Raw genomic sequence first — 17,177 nt, 5'->3', positions numbered from 1 at the left:
ATCTAACTTTCCATATGTATTTTTCAAGGTGAAATTTCGGAATAGAGATACTTCCTCCAAACTTTGGCCTCAGGCAACTACTGTTGACATTCTGATAACCCATCTTCTCTTGGATCTCCTTGCGTACTTAGATATTCTCCAAGAGAAGAATAGGCTGCTAATATGCAGATAATATGCCTTTCTGACCTCTGTTGAATTTGAACAGGCTTAAGCTATGTTTAGCAACAGAACTAAACTTGATGGTTTTTTTCTTTTCAGAAAAGTTTGTTAATAATTTCCAATGTAGGCCAGTTGCGGTGGCTGAGGCCTGGAATCCCAGCACTTTGGGAGGCCAAGGCGGGTGGATCACGGGGTCAGGATATAGAGACCATCCTGGCTAACACGGTGAAACCCCATCTCTACTAAATATGCAAAAAATTAGGGCCTGGTGGCAGGCACCTGTAGTCCCAGCTACTCGGGAGGCTGAGGCAGGAGAATGGTGTGAACCCGGGAGGTGGAGCTTGCAGTAAGCTGAGATCGCACCACTGCACTGCAGCCTGGGTGACAGAGCGAGACTCCATCTCAAAAAAAATAATAACAATAATAATTTCCAATGTAAAAATGTAGTGGAGTTTTTAACACTTCTCATATAGGTCAGTCTTCATTTATAAATGATACAAACAATATCATTTATTCTGTGAACTGTATTTTACTATACAGGAGAAATGAGTAGGAAAGAGAGGTAAGAAGTGCATAGATCTGCTATTGAGGACAACACAGCTAGTTCATTTTATTTATTCATGTTTCTTGATTGTTTCTCCATGAAGAAGAAAGGAGATACGATTACCTCTTCTTCCCTTTGTATACAAATATGCAAACTAGGGCAGGCAACAATCTTCTAATTTCTTCTCTGGTGTGAGAATTATAACTACCCCCACACATGGGAAAACATTAGCAACAATTCAGTCACTCATTAAGTCTGCAAATATTAAATATTTCATAGCTACAGAGTCTTGCCAAACCAACTCTCAAATCAAGAAAGAGTGAAAAAACACTTTAAACATTTTACTATAAATTCTGTTCTTTAACCATAATGTCTTATATCATCTTTTTCAAAATAAATTTGTAATGAACTTTTTTGCAAAAATTTTTATCAAAAATAATTAAATTTGTCTAGTGATTACCTAAAACATACATATATACACATAAACATGTAGACAGAGAGATTGCAGTACCCTGAGGTTGCAAATAAAAACCTGTCCCTTACCATCCCTTAAACCTTAGAAAAATATGTGGCTTTGGGGACAAAGCCATATATTTATATGAGGAAGAAAAATATGCTTGGATAAAAAAAGTCATAGGACAGAAAGGCATCTTAAAAGAAATTTTTTACAACACTGGTATCCTCTAGCTCAAGAATTCACCGCAAAACACTCACACGTGTTCCACGTTCTCATAGGTGCCCCCCATGTGTGGTATTTGCCTATGTGTAAGCAGACAACTTACTAGATCTCCAGAGAATAGATATGGCTTCAAACTATGTACCCTTTGTCTTCTCCCTACCCCAAGAAGATTCTGAAACATAGTTTCTTAGGAAATCATGCTTAGAGGGTCACTGTAGTTAGTGATTCATTGAAATATACATATGTAATATTTTTCAGTGTTTAGGATGAGGAAAAAATATGAATTACTATTCTATAGTTTATTCTATAGCTATTCTGTAGAACTTACTCCATAGTTTACACTTCCATTAATGCAGCTTGAAATTATATTAGCTTTTTTGGAGGGAAAGTTGAATCACATTGTTGGACAGATATTGAGCATGTTGTCAACTAAAATCCTAAGTCTTTTTCAAAGGTTTTGTTGCTAAGCCAAATCTTTGCCTAAATACAAGACTAGTTACTTATCCCTATTAAATTTAATTAAATTATTAGAAACTGCTGAGGTCATTTCAGCTCCTAATTCTGTTAACTCGTTTGATAGCTCTACAATAGGGGCCATGTCTGTCTTTGTTTACTGCTATATTTCTTGCACCACAGACAATTTTTGATTTACAGTAAATGCTAGCCACACATTTGATAAACATGCTACCCATATTTTCATTTGAACCATTGAAAAAAAGAAGAGAAACAGACAGATTGAAATATAGACAGTCTCAGAGCATACCGAGCACCACCTCCCTTAAATGTGTAACTGATCAGCACATGTCAGATGTAGTAATTCAACCTGGTTTTAATCTGGCCCATATGGCTGCTTGTGCACTATCATAAGAACATCAAGAAAGATCCAGCCTTCTGTCAAGCAAAAGTTCATTTATGCCACACTAGTCATATTCTCCAGATGTAATCCAGTAATCCTGTCCAAAATGAAAAGTAAGTTAGCCTTCTTAGTAAATCCATGTAGCATCCTAGTGATCACAGCAGGTTCCTTTTATGTTTGTTAAAACTCTTCAGTTCATTTGATAAGGCATTATGGAAGTTTTCATTCAATGTTTTCATTCTATGGCAGCACAGTCCTTTTATCAATGAAAAAGCTATCAGAGCATAATATAAAGTATAAGGAAACCTTTAATATTTATATCTAGGAGGATTAAAAGTGAGACGATCTTTCATTTAAACTACTCTATGGGATAAAGGAGAATAAGAGAAGTTATAAGCATATTTCTTCAAATAACTAAAACAATCCATTGGAGAGTTTCTCTGGATTATGGTAACATGCTTATGTGTATTAATAATGTCTATTTGTTGAGCATCTGTCATATGCTATGCATCATGCTAACATTTTGCATTATTATCTCATATAGTCCGACAGCCCTTCTAGGTAGGTGTTATTTCCTTTCCAAAGAGATGAGGTATAGTCAAAGTTAAGTCATTTGCTCGGGGTCACATAGCTGGCAGGTGGCACAGCTGGATTTCAGACCAGATCTGGTCAACACTAGAATTGTACTGTTGTGCAACATTGTATCTTTAGAGTTTGAGGAATCTATAATTTTGACACCTCTCCCATTTGCTGACAGTGATTCAAAAATAACCTTTATAGGTTCTCCAAGTGTCATGGGATGTAATTCATCTGGGTTAGGAGGCTTGAACTACTGTAAACATCTAGATGCTGTCATATAAGTGCTTCACACATTCTAGACTTCAAGTGACCCTCATGATTTTACCTGTGTCCACTCTGTCCTTGCAGTTCAAGGATCAGCATTCTTGATTGAATATATAGATGCCAAATAGGTTTCGAAAAATTGTACTTCCACTTTTTCATTCATCAACCTTAAAACAAGTCTGAGCTATGAGCCTCTTTTTTTGTTTTAATTCCTTCTCTGACTGGCACTACCCAAAAAGCTCTTTTGGTTTTCAGATGATGTATATATACCTAAAAACTTGCTACAAAAAAGTATCTTCATATCGAGTGGTATTTGGTGAATTTTTCAGACCTGAAAAGAAATTGGCCACAACCTAAATGTAAGTAGTAGAAAAAAATAGATGGAAGCAAAGGAAGTTATAGTAATTAGCTTAATACCTCCTTTGCAAGTTTCCAGATTTCTTCAATGAGTGATGACAGTTTCACCAATTTTAATCGACCAAAAAAATGTTAAATTGTGTTTAGTTATTGTAAAGTGATATAATGTATAATTGCCTTTCAGAGTGTGATATTTTAAAGCATGGAGTTTGAAAGGTATTTACTTAGAGTACTTGAGACTAGTTGAGGCAAAGATTTCATCACAAGCATTTGATATAAAAAAGAGAAGCTCCAAGGATGGAACTGAATTAGAGCCAGAATTGGTGGGAAAAAGGAGAAAAGCTCTCTTTGAAACTGTGTTGCATGGGAAGGGAAACACCAGAGAAAAAGATTTGCTTCATAAAGAAATTGTTTTACACTGGTCATAATCCTGAAGTTAGAACTATCATCCAGATTAGTGAGTAAAATAATCACATTAACCCATAATTATAAATGTAATTTTTAAAACTCAGCCATATGTAAGCCAAGTAGTAGTGAGAATATCAGGACACATTGGCGATACATTAGGAATGACAACACACATTATTTTTATCTTTGCTACTTAATTCAGCATTGCTTATTCATTTGTAAAAATAACTGGATTTATTATACTTTATATTACAAAAATGCTGACTTGGAGGTTTTACATAGCTTTAATTTAGTGTTAAGATATTAGTTCTCAACATCAAGAAACTATGTGATTTTAAATAATTCTGTAACTTTCCAAGCAGTGTTAGGATGTAGAGAGAATTCAGTTATTCCTTTTATTCTTTGATAGCAGTGTTGTTTTCTTCGATCACATATACATATATTTGATCTGTAAATATGTTTGTTTGTATGTATGTGTGTCACATAAATATGCATGTGACTAAATTCCATTCTTCCTAGAATAAGGCAGGAACTAACTGACCATTAGCAGACTATCCTGCTCATTATCTATTAGGTTATACTCAGTCTTTTAACCAGTGCATTAACATGTTTTAACCAAGTTTATTGGCTTTACAAATAAATTTAACTTTACCAATTCATGTAACTTAAGTTTACACAAGTAGTCCTCAGTATACTCAAAAATATGCGAACTACTTTGTGTTAACTTTTTTTTTTTTTGAGACCGAGTCTCACTCTGTCACCTAGGCTGGAGTGCAGTGGCGTGATTTCAGTTCACTGCAACCTCCACCTCCCAGGTCCAAGCAGTTCTCTTGCATCAGCCTCTTGAGTAGGTAGGATTACAGGCGCACGCCACCACACCTGGCTAATTTTTTGTATTTTTAGTAGATACAGGGTTTCACCATATGGGTCAGGCTGTTCTCAAACTCCTGACCTCGGGATCCTCCCACCTCAGCCTCCCAAAGTGCTGGGATTACAGGCATGAGCCACCGCTCCCGGCGTGTGTGAACTATTTTTATATTCTGAGAGGCAGTACAGCCTACAGGTCTCAATCCCAGACGGGCTGGGATTGAATCCCGGATCTACCCCTACTGACCTTGAGCAAATTACTTAATTTCTCTGTGCCTCAGTTTCCTCATCTGCAAATTGGAGATAATAGTGCCTACTTCACATTATAAGGATTAAACTAATTAACATAATACATACCAGTGCTTGCCACTTGATAAACCTTTGTAATTATCTGCAGAAGTCCAGAGGTTTCCCCAAAGGCTATGTCGAATGACAAAATCAGCTTTTATTTCAGAAGTTATCACTATGGAGATACCGTTGGCAAGACTTCAGCCAAATGCTGGAGAGATTAATTTCAGTAAGATTTGTGTCAAGGAAACCAGATAAGAGGCTGCTTCAGTAATCCAGGCAAAAAATGAAGAGGCCTGAATTATATAGCAAATGGTGGTGGGATCCAAAGCAAAAAATATCAAGGCAGTATTAAATATAATGCACAGGCCTTGATCACTATTTGGCTGTGAGAGCTGAAGAATTCATAAAGGACTCCCAGGTTTCAGTCTAGGAGGACATTCTCTAAAACAGGATATAGAAAGAGGTCCAAAATCTCAAGTACCTGTATACATCCAAGAGGGGATGCCCAATAAGCAATCTCTTCACACTCCAGAAAAGCTGGATTGCAGAGATGCCAAACTGAGTAAGTAGTACAGGGAACAGTTGAAGTCAAGGAAGTAGGTAACATTGGATTTGCATTTATCCTCTTTTTCAATGACCAGGCAATCAAAGCCTACCTCAGACTAGAACACGTCATCTAATGCAGTTCTGAGCATTAAAGGGAAATCATTGAAGATTTCAACCTCGAAGTTAATTGTGAAGTTTGTTGCAGATGGCTAATGCTTCAAAGGTAGAAATTGTTTTCTCAGTGATTTGGGTGAAAACATGAACATGAGTCCCTGGTGCTACATTTGCCATCACAGATTGCAAAAACTGCCAATGATAGGCCCTTCCTTTGGCTCCTGGGGACTTAATTTCCCTAGGGAACTATTGTGGTTATCCAACTTTAAGACCTTGTAGGAAGAATCAGTTATTTCTCTCAGGGGTCTTACTCAGAGCAAGCAATATGGAAGTAAACAGTCACTAAGGAGAAACAAGAAATAACCTTTTAGCAAAATGTACGAATATTTTCTTTTTAACTACCCAAATCCTTACAAAAATTATAAATTAGACTAAGATAGCTATCCTGTTTTGGATCCTAATCATTATAATCTACATGAGAATACATAATTCACACCAGTTTTGCTGTTCCCAACATAAAGAAAAAGGTGCATTTCACTATATGCTAATTTCTGCATGTAGTGGATGTACAAAAGATTGTTTCAGGCAGGGAGAACTCAAAACTAGAAACAAGAATGAGTGTAGGCCCAGTTCTGCCAGTACCTACTGCTGCGATCTTGGCCAAGTCTTAAGGTGTATAATGCAGATAATCTACTTTTTTGCCCTATTGTCCCAGAGTTCTGTGATCAAAAGAAAGCATTTAATGAAACTGCTCTTCGAAAAATTATTTTTAAAACTATTTAAAGGTTGTATTATAAATACAACCTTCCCATCATTCAGGAATATTTTTTCACCTCTGAAAGCTCATTAGTTAAAATAATATTGCAAATATCAGTGTCTTGTTCCTAATAAAAATAATAGCCTACCACTTACTAAATGCCTAATATATGGTCTCTGTAAGGTGCTCAATGGACTTGCTTTAAATAATCACAACTACTTCGGTATCTAAGATACTAAGATGTTATCCTCTTTCTGGGAAAATTGAGGCTTAAAACGGTTAAGTGACTTGACCAATGTCACGTGCCTGGTAAACTATAGTTTAGCCTTTAAATACAGTTCTCTCTGACCCTGAAGTCTATGTTGTTTCAACGATTCTATGTTTTCAGATCCAAAACTGTATTCTGGAAAGAACTCCAGGTGAGGAAAACTAAAACCAAACCGTTATTTTTCAGTTCCACCATCAGAGTTGTGCCAGAAAGCAGCACAGTGAATCTATGCTCTGCACCATCTTGATATGTTCTCTACAGTTCTCATTCCTGATTTAAATTGGGAGACAGTAAACAACTGATTCAGGACTGCTAAGTCATACATACCTTTAAATATTTAGCAAAAGCAGATTTCAAAAGACACTTAAAATGTATTGCAAAATGTACAGCATTTATTCACATACAGACAAAAAGGCACAATTCTACTAAATAGTTCAACAAAAAAATACAGCTGTCCTCAACTAGTTTTATAAATACTTTCAAAAAGGGGGTAGAAATAAATACAGGATTGGGTCATGTAATATAAAATAGTCATCTCTACATATACTTTAATTTGATTTTTAACTCTTCATGCACCTTTTTTTTTTTCAATTTTAGCTGAATGGACACCAAGCTAGGCACATAGTGAAAAATCCTCTGTACAAGGTTACAAATGTAATGACAAGTTTGTCCATTTCAAAATAATTAAGATTTGTACACAACACATAAAACCCTTCATTTAGATCTTGTGTTTAAAACCTAACAAAATGACATTCCAGGCAACTTTACAAAAGTTTAACTAGCCTACATTTTGACATAATACATTAATCATAATCAAAGATATTTCTTGGTCAGGATGCACAAGGAAAGATAAAGCTTAAAAAAAAATGCAAATGGTTCCATACTAATAGAATGCAAGTGGGTGTTTGGGCTGGTTGCTGCTTATGGCCACCTCATACAGAGTTCCCAGCATGACATGAAACTAATTCACAAAGCTATCATTATACTGTCAGAGAAACCGTGCTCTATACCATTTGCATTTCGAAGCAGGAATAAAAAGTGTGGGCTTTTTATTTTTGTGTGTTTTGTTTTTGTGTGGGGTTTTTTTTTTTTAATATTTTTTGTTTTGTTTTTGTTTTGTTTTTTGGTTCAGCATAACTTGGAACATTTGAAAGCTTTTCAACCTAAATGTGGGGAAAAAACAGGTAAGGCATTATTTTTGCACAAAACTAGCATTCCTAATAGTGCAAATGAATCTGATACCTCTTAAAATGGTGAGAGGTGATACTATTAATTTAGATTTTCTTTCTATGGCTTGACAAATTATCCCTCTATAAATTCTACTCTCACCCAGAGCTGTTGCTGTAGTCAAAAGATAACTGTAGATAAAGTCCAACCTTCTCCTGTATCCAGCAAAAGGTTTTTGCTCATATGCAAAAAAAATCTAATTTTTAAATTATGCTACAAGTGAATATACAACTTGGATTCATAAGAACCTTCTATTATCTGTAGCAACAAGCTGATCTGGACAGCAGTCTTTCAAAATGAGCCCCATAGCTCAAAAATAGTCGGTCAGTCTAAAAACCTGCGTCATTCTTTCCCCTCCCCTGAATTAGCTACTAAAATCACTTCAAAAGTTAAGACTTGGTTTGAAAATGTCATACATACAATAGGGATGCATCAGATCTACTATTTGATCATCTGATAAAACTTGCATAGCAAGATGGAATTCAATAAGCCTTTTCTGTTGTTGACAATCATCTGGAAGACTTGAAAGTTAACTGCAGAACTCAAAGCACTATTCATTAAGTATCATAATGTCCCTGCCATATGGAAACAGATGTATAAATGAATCAGGAATCTGAATACTGGTATTAACAAACTAAAGATAATTTAGGGGAAGTCGGGCTTGTTCCAAAGGCCCATAGTTCTGTATCTCATTGCTATTTAAACTTTCCTTCCTTAAGTTTGATTCACAACCACATTGAATTCCAAAGAAAATTAACAGGACCTAAACACTATCCACTGTCTTAATACATATGCACTACAGTGAGTGCAAAAACAAAACATTGTACTCAAATTTAATGCTAAATTTATTATTGCTGATAACTTACTAGTTATTGCCATTTGCAATTAGAAAGTCCAAGTTACAAATTAGAGTTTAGAACTCTGACTACAGAAAACCTATTCAAGGGTACACTTCAGTCTCTTTCCTGTATAACCTTGGTCAATAGTAAGAGCTTATCGCAACTTATTGCCTTTCTGTTGTTTTTAAAATATAACCTATTTCGCTTTTTCTCTTTTTTCCTTTTTCTTTTTTTTTCTTTTTTTTTTTTTTTTTTTTTTTTTTCGTTTTTCTTAAGGAATCCGTTCATGTTGGAAGCCCGGATTCCCTGACATATGCACTAGTGGTTGGCTCTGGGAAGTAAGAGTCACCAGAGTCTGGAAGTTCTTCACTTGAACTTGAGTAGCCATTGTACTATTGGAAGCCAGATGGCCAGGTATTGGCAATGGCCAGGGAAATCCCAAGCTGGCTCAAGAGCCAGTGGTTAGGGAAGAAGAAGGTCACGTGGACTGGTAAAAATTGTACTTCAACTGCCCTTATTCATAGATACAACTTTCCTAACAGTCTCACTCTCAACCAGTCCCATATCCACAACCCACTCACAGGCTTCAAGCAGCAGGACCTTGCTGTATTACCCTAAATCTCCACATTGCAGCAGCTCTACCCTGTCCCCTCAGCTCCTTCAATAATGACCTTTTAAAAATTCTCTTCCCTGACTGCTATATTTACACATAAATTTCCTAGTGTTACTGAGGCTTCAGAGCTGCTGCCTGTGTACTATAATGCAACAAAAATAGCCTTGAGGGCCAAATATAAATATGATTTCAAGATCTACCACAGTCCTAGAAAATAAACTTTATGGGCTATGAATGGTACCATGAGGGTTTCTCAAGAACCATATCTGGTTCCCTATATTCAGGTAACCACGAGTTTGTGCTTTGGGAAGAATGCAGAGGGCTATAAAAATTCACGACGCTTATTTAAGCCTTGCCTTCTTTAAAACTTATTTCGTTCTTATTTTAGTGTTTAGTTCAGGTTCTAGTCTTAGCAGTGTCTTACGGTTACAATCTACTCTTCTGTTTCCTCAACAAGTTGCAAATAACACAAACTTCTCACAAAAATGATTTTAAAATGACTCTGGAAAAAAATTAATCTGAATTGCAAGTAAATGTGTTTGTGTAGCTCAGGATTAATGGGTTTCTGCTTCTCCCTCCATCAGAGGTCTCCTCTAGCACACCCAATGACAAGCCCAAAGGGCTTCCATGTCATCTCTGTTGCATCAAGAAGCCAAGATGCTTCTCCTGATAATGTCTGTCCTCCTGCTGATAGTGCTGCTGGTGTGTATACATTTCTTTTCTGATGCCTCACTCTCTGAGTCACTCATTTCCACATCGGGGACATACCCGTCATTCTCATTGTCGGATTTTAATTTGCTTTTTGCCCTTTCCTTGGCTGGAACTCGGCCTAAGCCCAAATATGGGAAGTCTGAGTGCTGGTGGCAGGCCCCATCGTGGGCCTCTCCCTGCTGCTGCCGTTCCCCCTTCTTTGGAATCCGGAATCCTCCCCAGTTTTTCACTGGGCTGGCAGGTGTTGTAGGCACTTTGACTGCAGTCTGATTATAGTTTACTTTGATTAGGGAGCCATTGCACTTGGGCACTATCTCCTTCCTTGTGCCAGGTGCTGACTGCCCCACTCCAGGGGAGGTGGCAGCTCTTGTGTTGTCCAGATGCCTCTGGGACACATCTGTGGACCTGAGAGGCTTGTGACTCTGTTTAAAAGATTTGTCCTTTAAGTCTCCTTTAATGAGATCACAATGAAAACGATTGTCTCTTCTTTTCCCGTGGTCTGGCATCACCACACCATTTTTCTGTTGTGCTGATATGAGACGTGCTTCTGCAAAAGTCTTTTCCAAACCCAAAAAGCTCTCTGGGACCACCGTCCCCTCCCTTCTACCACAGAGGTCTGGCTGCTTCAGCAGGGTTTTGCCTTCCCTTCCAGTGCTATTCTGCAAAGGATCTCGCTTATGGGGCTTTTTCAGCGAATGAACCAAGGAAGTACCCATTTGTTTTCTGAAGAATGCAGAATGCCACTTCAAGTCCTCTATCTTGGGAGCATCAGGGCCCACAGAAGGACTGTTAAACAAAAGCATGTTTTCCAGTGAGGAGGAGGAGCAGGAAGAAGAAGGCACACCTATAAACAAAACCACAAATAAAGAAAAATTACAACAGAAGCAAATCCTTAAGAATAAAATTGTAGACCCTCAGTGTGGCCCAATTTATGTGAACTCCCCACCCAACAACACAACACTTATACCACCAAGTTTGTACAAATTTGGTTTTTATAGTGAAGAGATGACCTGCCTTGAGAATCTCCATTCAATCTGCAGGCTCAATATGCAACATTTTCTGAAACAGCTGAAGCTCACATAATTTTTCAAAAAACTGTACCTCCTCAAATAAATACATGTTCCTCTGAACAAAATAACTGATATGATTTTCAGAGGGGATTCCATGCAGAACCCCAAAAAGCACCCTAAAGGGTTTCAACTGCATTACTCAACAGCATCAGGTGGTTGATGGCTGCCTCTACTCCCTCTACCTGGTTACAGACCAGCAACTGCACCGCGCTCCTCCACGGTCCAGTCTTCTGCCTCCAGTAGGAGACTGAGAGTACCCCAAAAGCAGGGTCCGGGGCTTCTATCTCTAAGTGTCTATACCCTCACAGGGTTATTATGAGGACAAATACATGTAAACATGTGAAATGAATAAAGGAAATGTTTAAAATAATTTTTTTTTTTTTTTTTTTGAGACAGAGTCTTGCACTGTTGCCCAGGCTAGAGTGCGGTGGAGCGATCTCGGCTCACTGCAAGCTCCGCCTCCCGGGTTCACGCCATTCTCCTGCCCCAGCCTCAGAGTAGCTGGGACTACAGGTGCCCACTACCACGCCTGGCTAATTTTTTTGTACTTTTTTAGTAGAGACAGGGTTTCACCATATTAGCCAGGATGGTCTCGATTCCCTGACCTTGTGATCTGCCCGCCTCGGCCTCCCAAAGTGCTGGGATTACAGGCGCGAGCCACCGTGCCTGGCCTTAAAATAATTCTTGACACATAGTAAGTGTTCCAAAAAATATTCATTATTACGTGCAAAATACATTTGTGGGATTCAACTGAATTGTCATTCAACTGGAAGTAAGTTAAATTGATGTTTTTCAAATTTTTTTGATGCAAATCACAGTGACTAAATTCCACCGCATGACCTAGTAAGAGTTCACATTTCACGAAATAATATTAACCCTCATCACTTGATAATACACTCTGACATTTCCTATTATACTTTACTTGTTTTTAATGCTGGTCATGATCCACTGAATTCATCTCACAACCCACTAATGAGTTGTTACCCCTAGTGGGTGAATTCATTAGAGTTTGTCATAAAGACCACGATTCTACACCAGCCTCAAGAACATCTAGAAAGAGCAGTTCTCATATTTTCTGTCTCCCAAAAGATATGAACCACCAAGAAAACAAGGTTCAGCCCCAGGGTATGAGACAGGAGGCCATATGAGAACCTAGGCTCACCAGACACAGACACTGCGAGCAAATGAAACATAGCTAGCGACTCAGAACACAGAGCCGTCATGACCACAGGATGAGGTATTTCACAACCTGCTGGTTTGGAAATGCTGCTTTCTCAAGAATCAATCATTAGAATCAACCTTCACATCACACTGAATATATTTCTTTTACTCAATCTGCCACGGGAAAAGAGAATGGTAAGAAGAGGCTAACATTTTCTGAACTCTGATTTCTATCTCCTTAACTGTAACCCATGTCTCTAGATAGCCTCCAACTCATGACCCCCCCATAAGCACTTGTTGCCACTGAGGACTCAGCCAAATGACCCTACCCATCTCAGAATCACACAGTTTAAACCACGGACCCTAAATGACACATAAATCATGACCATCTGCTCTACTTCAGGCAGGAGACAGCCTTTAGGCATGAATAAGAACACAACTGAAGCCTAGGACTGGAAAAAGAAAAAAAAGCACCCTAAAGGGTTTCAACTGCATTACTCAACAGCATCCTACAGGAAGATAAATGTTTTCAACTGATCATACCTATGGTTGTTATCTCAGAATGAAAGGAGGATTTGTTTTCCTTTTCTGAAATAGTAGGATTTCTGAATGAAGATCTACATTACAGCTCTGTTACCACGAAACTACTCCCAGCCTTATTAAGAATATCATTCGCTCACCCAGTAAAAACCTCAGCCATGAAATGCAAAAACCTGCCTGCAATATCCATGAGAAATAACTCAAATGAAACCAGATGAAAATGCTCTTTATGGCTTATTTTTACAGGGAATCACTCATTACATAATGACTTAAGAGTTGCAGAAAGCCCTCCAGTGGCACAACTCCACAGGCACAACTTGCATCAGTGATCCCAGCTCAGCATTTGCTGCCGTAGGCTCGGTGATCTGCACCAGACAGTCTTCCAAGGGAGTTAAACAGATCTCATTTATTTGTATTCAGGTAGGAATCATGAAGAGAGAGCTCACCTTAGGGAGTCTGAATCGAACTACTTTTACATATGACACCCTACTTAGAAAATTTATTTTTAAAATCTTAAACTCCAAGTTCCAGCTAATAATATACACTTGATTCACCTGGAAAATAATCTTGGGAAGAAAATATAGAGGATGTCAATAAGTTATTGCATTCAAACTATGTAACACTTCAAGAACATCATTTAAACCTCCCTAAACCGTTTTTTATTTCTTCAGATGACCCAGCTCCCTCTAGTCGCACATAATTGGTTAGAGAAACCAGAATTTGGATTTCAACGCAACAGGTTATAACAACTTCTTTGTTGTCTCTGTGCACCGTAATAATCTAGATGGAGTGACAAAAAGCCACAAATGCACAAAAACAAGAGTAAATCAACTATGATTGCACAACGCAAGCACCAAGAATGGTGCTGCTATAACTTTAAAGGGCAGTCCAAGGCAGGAGAGAGACGCTGACTATCTTCCAATGAAGTCCAGTCTAAGACCTACCTGTTCCGTGGGTCCCTAATTCTGCCTGATCCACACTCAGCAGCTCTCCTTCTCTGAAATCGTTATACTACCTACTTTTGGGGGCTTATGATCACAGAATGTAGTCAAACACACTTAAGGGGTCTTGATTCTAAAAGAAACTTTAAGATCAACGGAATCTCACAGAAGTTAAACAACCTGCCCAACTTGATCTTTGCCCTCGATCTCCAAGTAACTGATGTGTTCTCCAGAGTAGAGGAAGTATATACCCTAGTTTTCTTTGTCTGTTTGCCTAGCCCAGGGCAATATAAAATAGAAGACACTAAATAAATATTTGGTGTGCAATCTCAGAAATATTCAACAACCCATCTACACCAAAAAAGCCTACTGTGAACGTTATCTAAAAATGAACTGTCTTGAGTACAGTCTTGAGATATTTACCATATTTACCACGTTACACATAGAGCCCAAGGCTGAATATAAACCTGTTAGGTACCCCCATGATGTGTTGTACCAAGTACTGTGTCATCTATAAGTCACTGTTTCATTTTAGTCTCTCAATTCCAAGAGGTAGCTTGAGATATCCCCATTTTGCACATGAAGAAACTGGGACGACTCAAAGACTTTCATGTGTTTGCTCAGTAAGCAGAGAACATAGGATTCCACCCATATTTATAGAGGGCAAATTCATAGCTTTTTCCCTTAAACATAATGCCTCAAATTAAAGACTGCCTTTAAATATGAACGTCGGCCGGGCGCGGTGGCTCAAGCCTGTAATCCCAGCACTTTGGGAGGCCGAGACGGGCGGATCACGAGGTCAGGAGATCGAGACCGTCCTGGCTAACACGGTGAAACCCCGTCTCTACTAAAAATACAAAAACTAGCCGGGCGAGGTGGCGGGCGCCTATAGTCCCAGCTACTAGGGAGGCTGAGGCAGGAGAATGGCGGTAAACCCAGGAGGCAGAGCTTGCAGTGAGCTGAGATCCGGCCACTGCACTCCAGTCCGGGCGACAGAGCCAGACTCCGTCTCAAAAAAAAATAAAAATAAAAATAAAAATAAATAAATAAATAAATAAATAAATAAATATGAACGTCTATGCTTCTTAAATTCTTCTATAAGAAAATTAAGAAATCATTATTTCTTCCTCAACAGTGTTAAAGCTTACAAACTCCTGCCCTATACTTTGACCTACCAGGGCTTAATGCATACCTGAAACTCTTTCTTGCTCCAAAAGCTTAGTGTAAAGATTGAATATCTGTTCCTGGACTTTGCACACAGACCGTTTAATCTTTTCCCTGCGGGTCACCATGTAAGTGAGGTTCCGAACCTAGAATGTAGAGAATAAAGATTCTAAGTAAGCAATACAGTATAACAGTACTTTGGTGCTTTTTAAATTTCTTTACCTAAGAGAAATTACTACTACTAGGGCCTTGACAGATACTTGAAATCAATATGTACTTTAAACATTTCATCCAATCTCTAATCTCATTTTGGTAAGAAGGATTCCACATATACCCCTGAACATAGGCAGCAGCAACACTGAAGAGGGCTGGGGACCCACCGGAGTGGGAGGGACACCTAGAGAACTGGTACAAAAGTCCTGCCTCCTCCACCACACCTAACCCATCCTGGCACAGAGGCCATTGGTGTCCAAGTCAAAACTTGCAACCTCTTGCCAGTCTTTGCTTATTATTGCGTCAATATCTTATATTACTTGGATGGCCAATGGCTTTAAAGCAGCTCAGAAGCCACTTCCGCTGCACTTTATCAACTGTCTTCTGAAGGCTGAACTAGGTCAACATGGGGCCAAGGGTCATCAAAGTGGAGCCCCCTGCACCAGGCCCACTGGAAGACCAAATGGTTACCAAGAATCCTAGTGAATGTCTTTGTCAACTGCACACTGAACTCACTGAAAGGCCTGGAGTTAGCAGGTAGCTTATGGGTTGCTATGAGGTGTGCAAATGCCTAGGAAACTTCCAGCTTTGCCAATGATTTGCTGGTTAGACATCTCCAGTCCAGTTCTTTGTATCATCACTTGAAAAACTGGTATTGCCCTCTCCTGATTCGCTTGTAACTGAAAAGACTCAGTACTAAGAGTTGACTCTACTTCCTATCTGATGTACGACTGCTTTGGATCACATAACCCTAACGTATGCTCAGTAATCAGCATTCAGATTTGTTCCCCACCTGTCATCACTCAATACACAAAATTTAAAGAATTAGTCTCTAAACTCCCTTAATCCTTCAGTCCTAAAATCTATTGGTCAACCTGATTAGATTACATGGGCCTGAAAACACAGATGTCAGACACAGCACACCAAATACACAATTAAACCCTTCTTCAGGAATATGTGGACGAGACCTCCTAAGTAATCTCAGTGGCAGGAGTGGTTGCATGTCTTTATCTGACCACATCTTTCCCATTAGCTCCTACAGGCATGCCTTCACTTTCCTAAAAAATCCCATTATGATCAAACTCTTCCCCTGCCACCTTTATAATTTTTTCCTCATAAACTCAATAAAGTAGTATCACCCTAGTTTAAGTGAAAAAAGTCCAAAGGTCACCAACCTTTTCTTTTGGTAGTGAGGACAGCAACAAGCATCAACAAGCCTTGTGAAGACACAAAAGATTTTGCACTCTGGTGTAGAGTCTAAGTGTAGACTAAACCCTAACAATTCCAGTTGTGCTAAAGGCAGTCTCATTTGCAAAAGGACATGAAGCATGTAGAGAGACCGAACACAGACTTTCCCATTTGCATCATAGTAAAATCTCCTGGCCTAAACAGGAAAATGCCAAGTCAGGCTTCTCCTGCCCCTAACCAATTCACTTTCAGGATCTTCCCATCTTTTTTTCTGTATCAATCCCTTATGTCACTAACATTTCCTGTCTTATTTTAAAATTAAAGAATTGAGAATAAAGACACTCTCCCTGTCTCACAGTAAATATTACACGGATGTCAATCAGCCTAGTTAAGGTAGTCTCTTTCCTTTTCTGACAGCTGCACACCCTCAATCCAAGAAGCAGTGTCCTTTATAGAAATTCTCACCAACTTGGGAATGGAAGTGGTTAACAGACTACTCTCTTTGATAATATTGTTCTATCCAGGGGAGATTAAGAGTGAAGCTCAAGAAAGAGGGGCCAGACCTAGATCCATAGCAGATTCAAAACTTCTAGGAAACAGAACCGTTTTGACATTAACAAGGAATCTCACTCCTGGAAATAGAAAATGGAAACAAATTCTGACATGTTAGCAGCAGACAGGTTGCTCTCCTATTCCAATCAGATGTGTAACGGAGACACATCTCTCTTACTTGAAATTATCCTTGAAAATGGAAAACGGGGAAGCCAGGGAATTTGAACTTTGTGTATTATTCAAATTTAATTTTGGTAGCTTTGACCAAA

The 17,177-nt window shown here is 38.7% G+C and overlaps 2 protein-coding genes across 12 annotated transcripts in view; one reads left to right on the top strand and one right to left on the bottom strand.

Moving 5' to 3' along the window:
* SCLT1 (sodium channel and clathrin linker 1) overlaps positions 1-17,177 on the top strand; it is a 231,338-nt gene that overhangs the window by 211,786 nt on the left and 2,375 nt on the right. For 4 of the 5 annotated variants that reach the window (XM_030916893.1, XM_030916890.1, XM_030916901.1 and 1 more), the window contains 2 exons: positions 7,822-7,873; positions 9,032-9,155. In XM_030916893.1, coding sequence (XP_030772753.1) covers positions 7,822-7,873; positions 9,032-9,129 — 150 coding nt within the window. In that variant the 3' untranslated portion in view covers positions 9,130-9,155. Of the gene's footprint in view, positions 1-7,821; positions 7,874-9,031; positions 9,156-17,177 lie in introns of those variants that run through there. The other variant, XM_030916898.1, reaches the window with a different exon arrangement.
* JADE1 (jade family PHD finger 1) overlaps positions 7,060-17,177 on the bottom strand; it is a 66,216-nt gene continuing 56,098 nt past the window's right edge. For all 7 annotated transcript variants that reach the window (XM_030916858.1, XM_010378512.2, XM_010378513.2 and 4 more), the window contains exons 10-11: positions 14,984-15,101; positions 7,060-10,923 (exon numbers count right to left, since the gene is read on the bottom strand). In XM_030916858.1, the coding sequence (XP_030772718.1) occupies positions 10,013-10,923; positions 14,984-15,101 (1,029 nt within the window). In that variant the 3' untranslated portion in view covers positions 7,060-10,012. The remainder of the gene's footprint in view (positions 10,924-14,983; positions 15,102-17,177) is intronic.

This window comes from Rhinopithecus roxellana, chromosome 2, assembly GCF_007565055.1.
Source record: "Rhinopithecus roxellana isolate Shanxi Qingling chromosome 2, ASM756505v1, whole genome shotgun sequence".
NCBI classification, from domain to species: domain Eukaryota; kingdom Metazoa; phylum Chordata; class Mammalia; order Primates; family Cercopithecidae; genus Rhinopithecus; species Rhinopithecus roxellana.
Note: the sequence above shows the minus strand (reverse complement) of the source record. Positions and strands in the feature narration are given on the sequence as shown.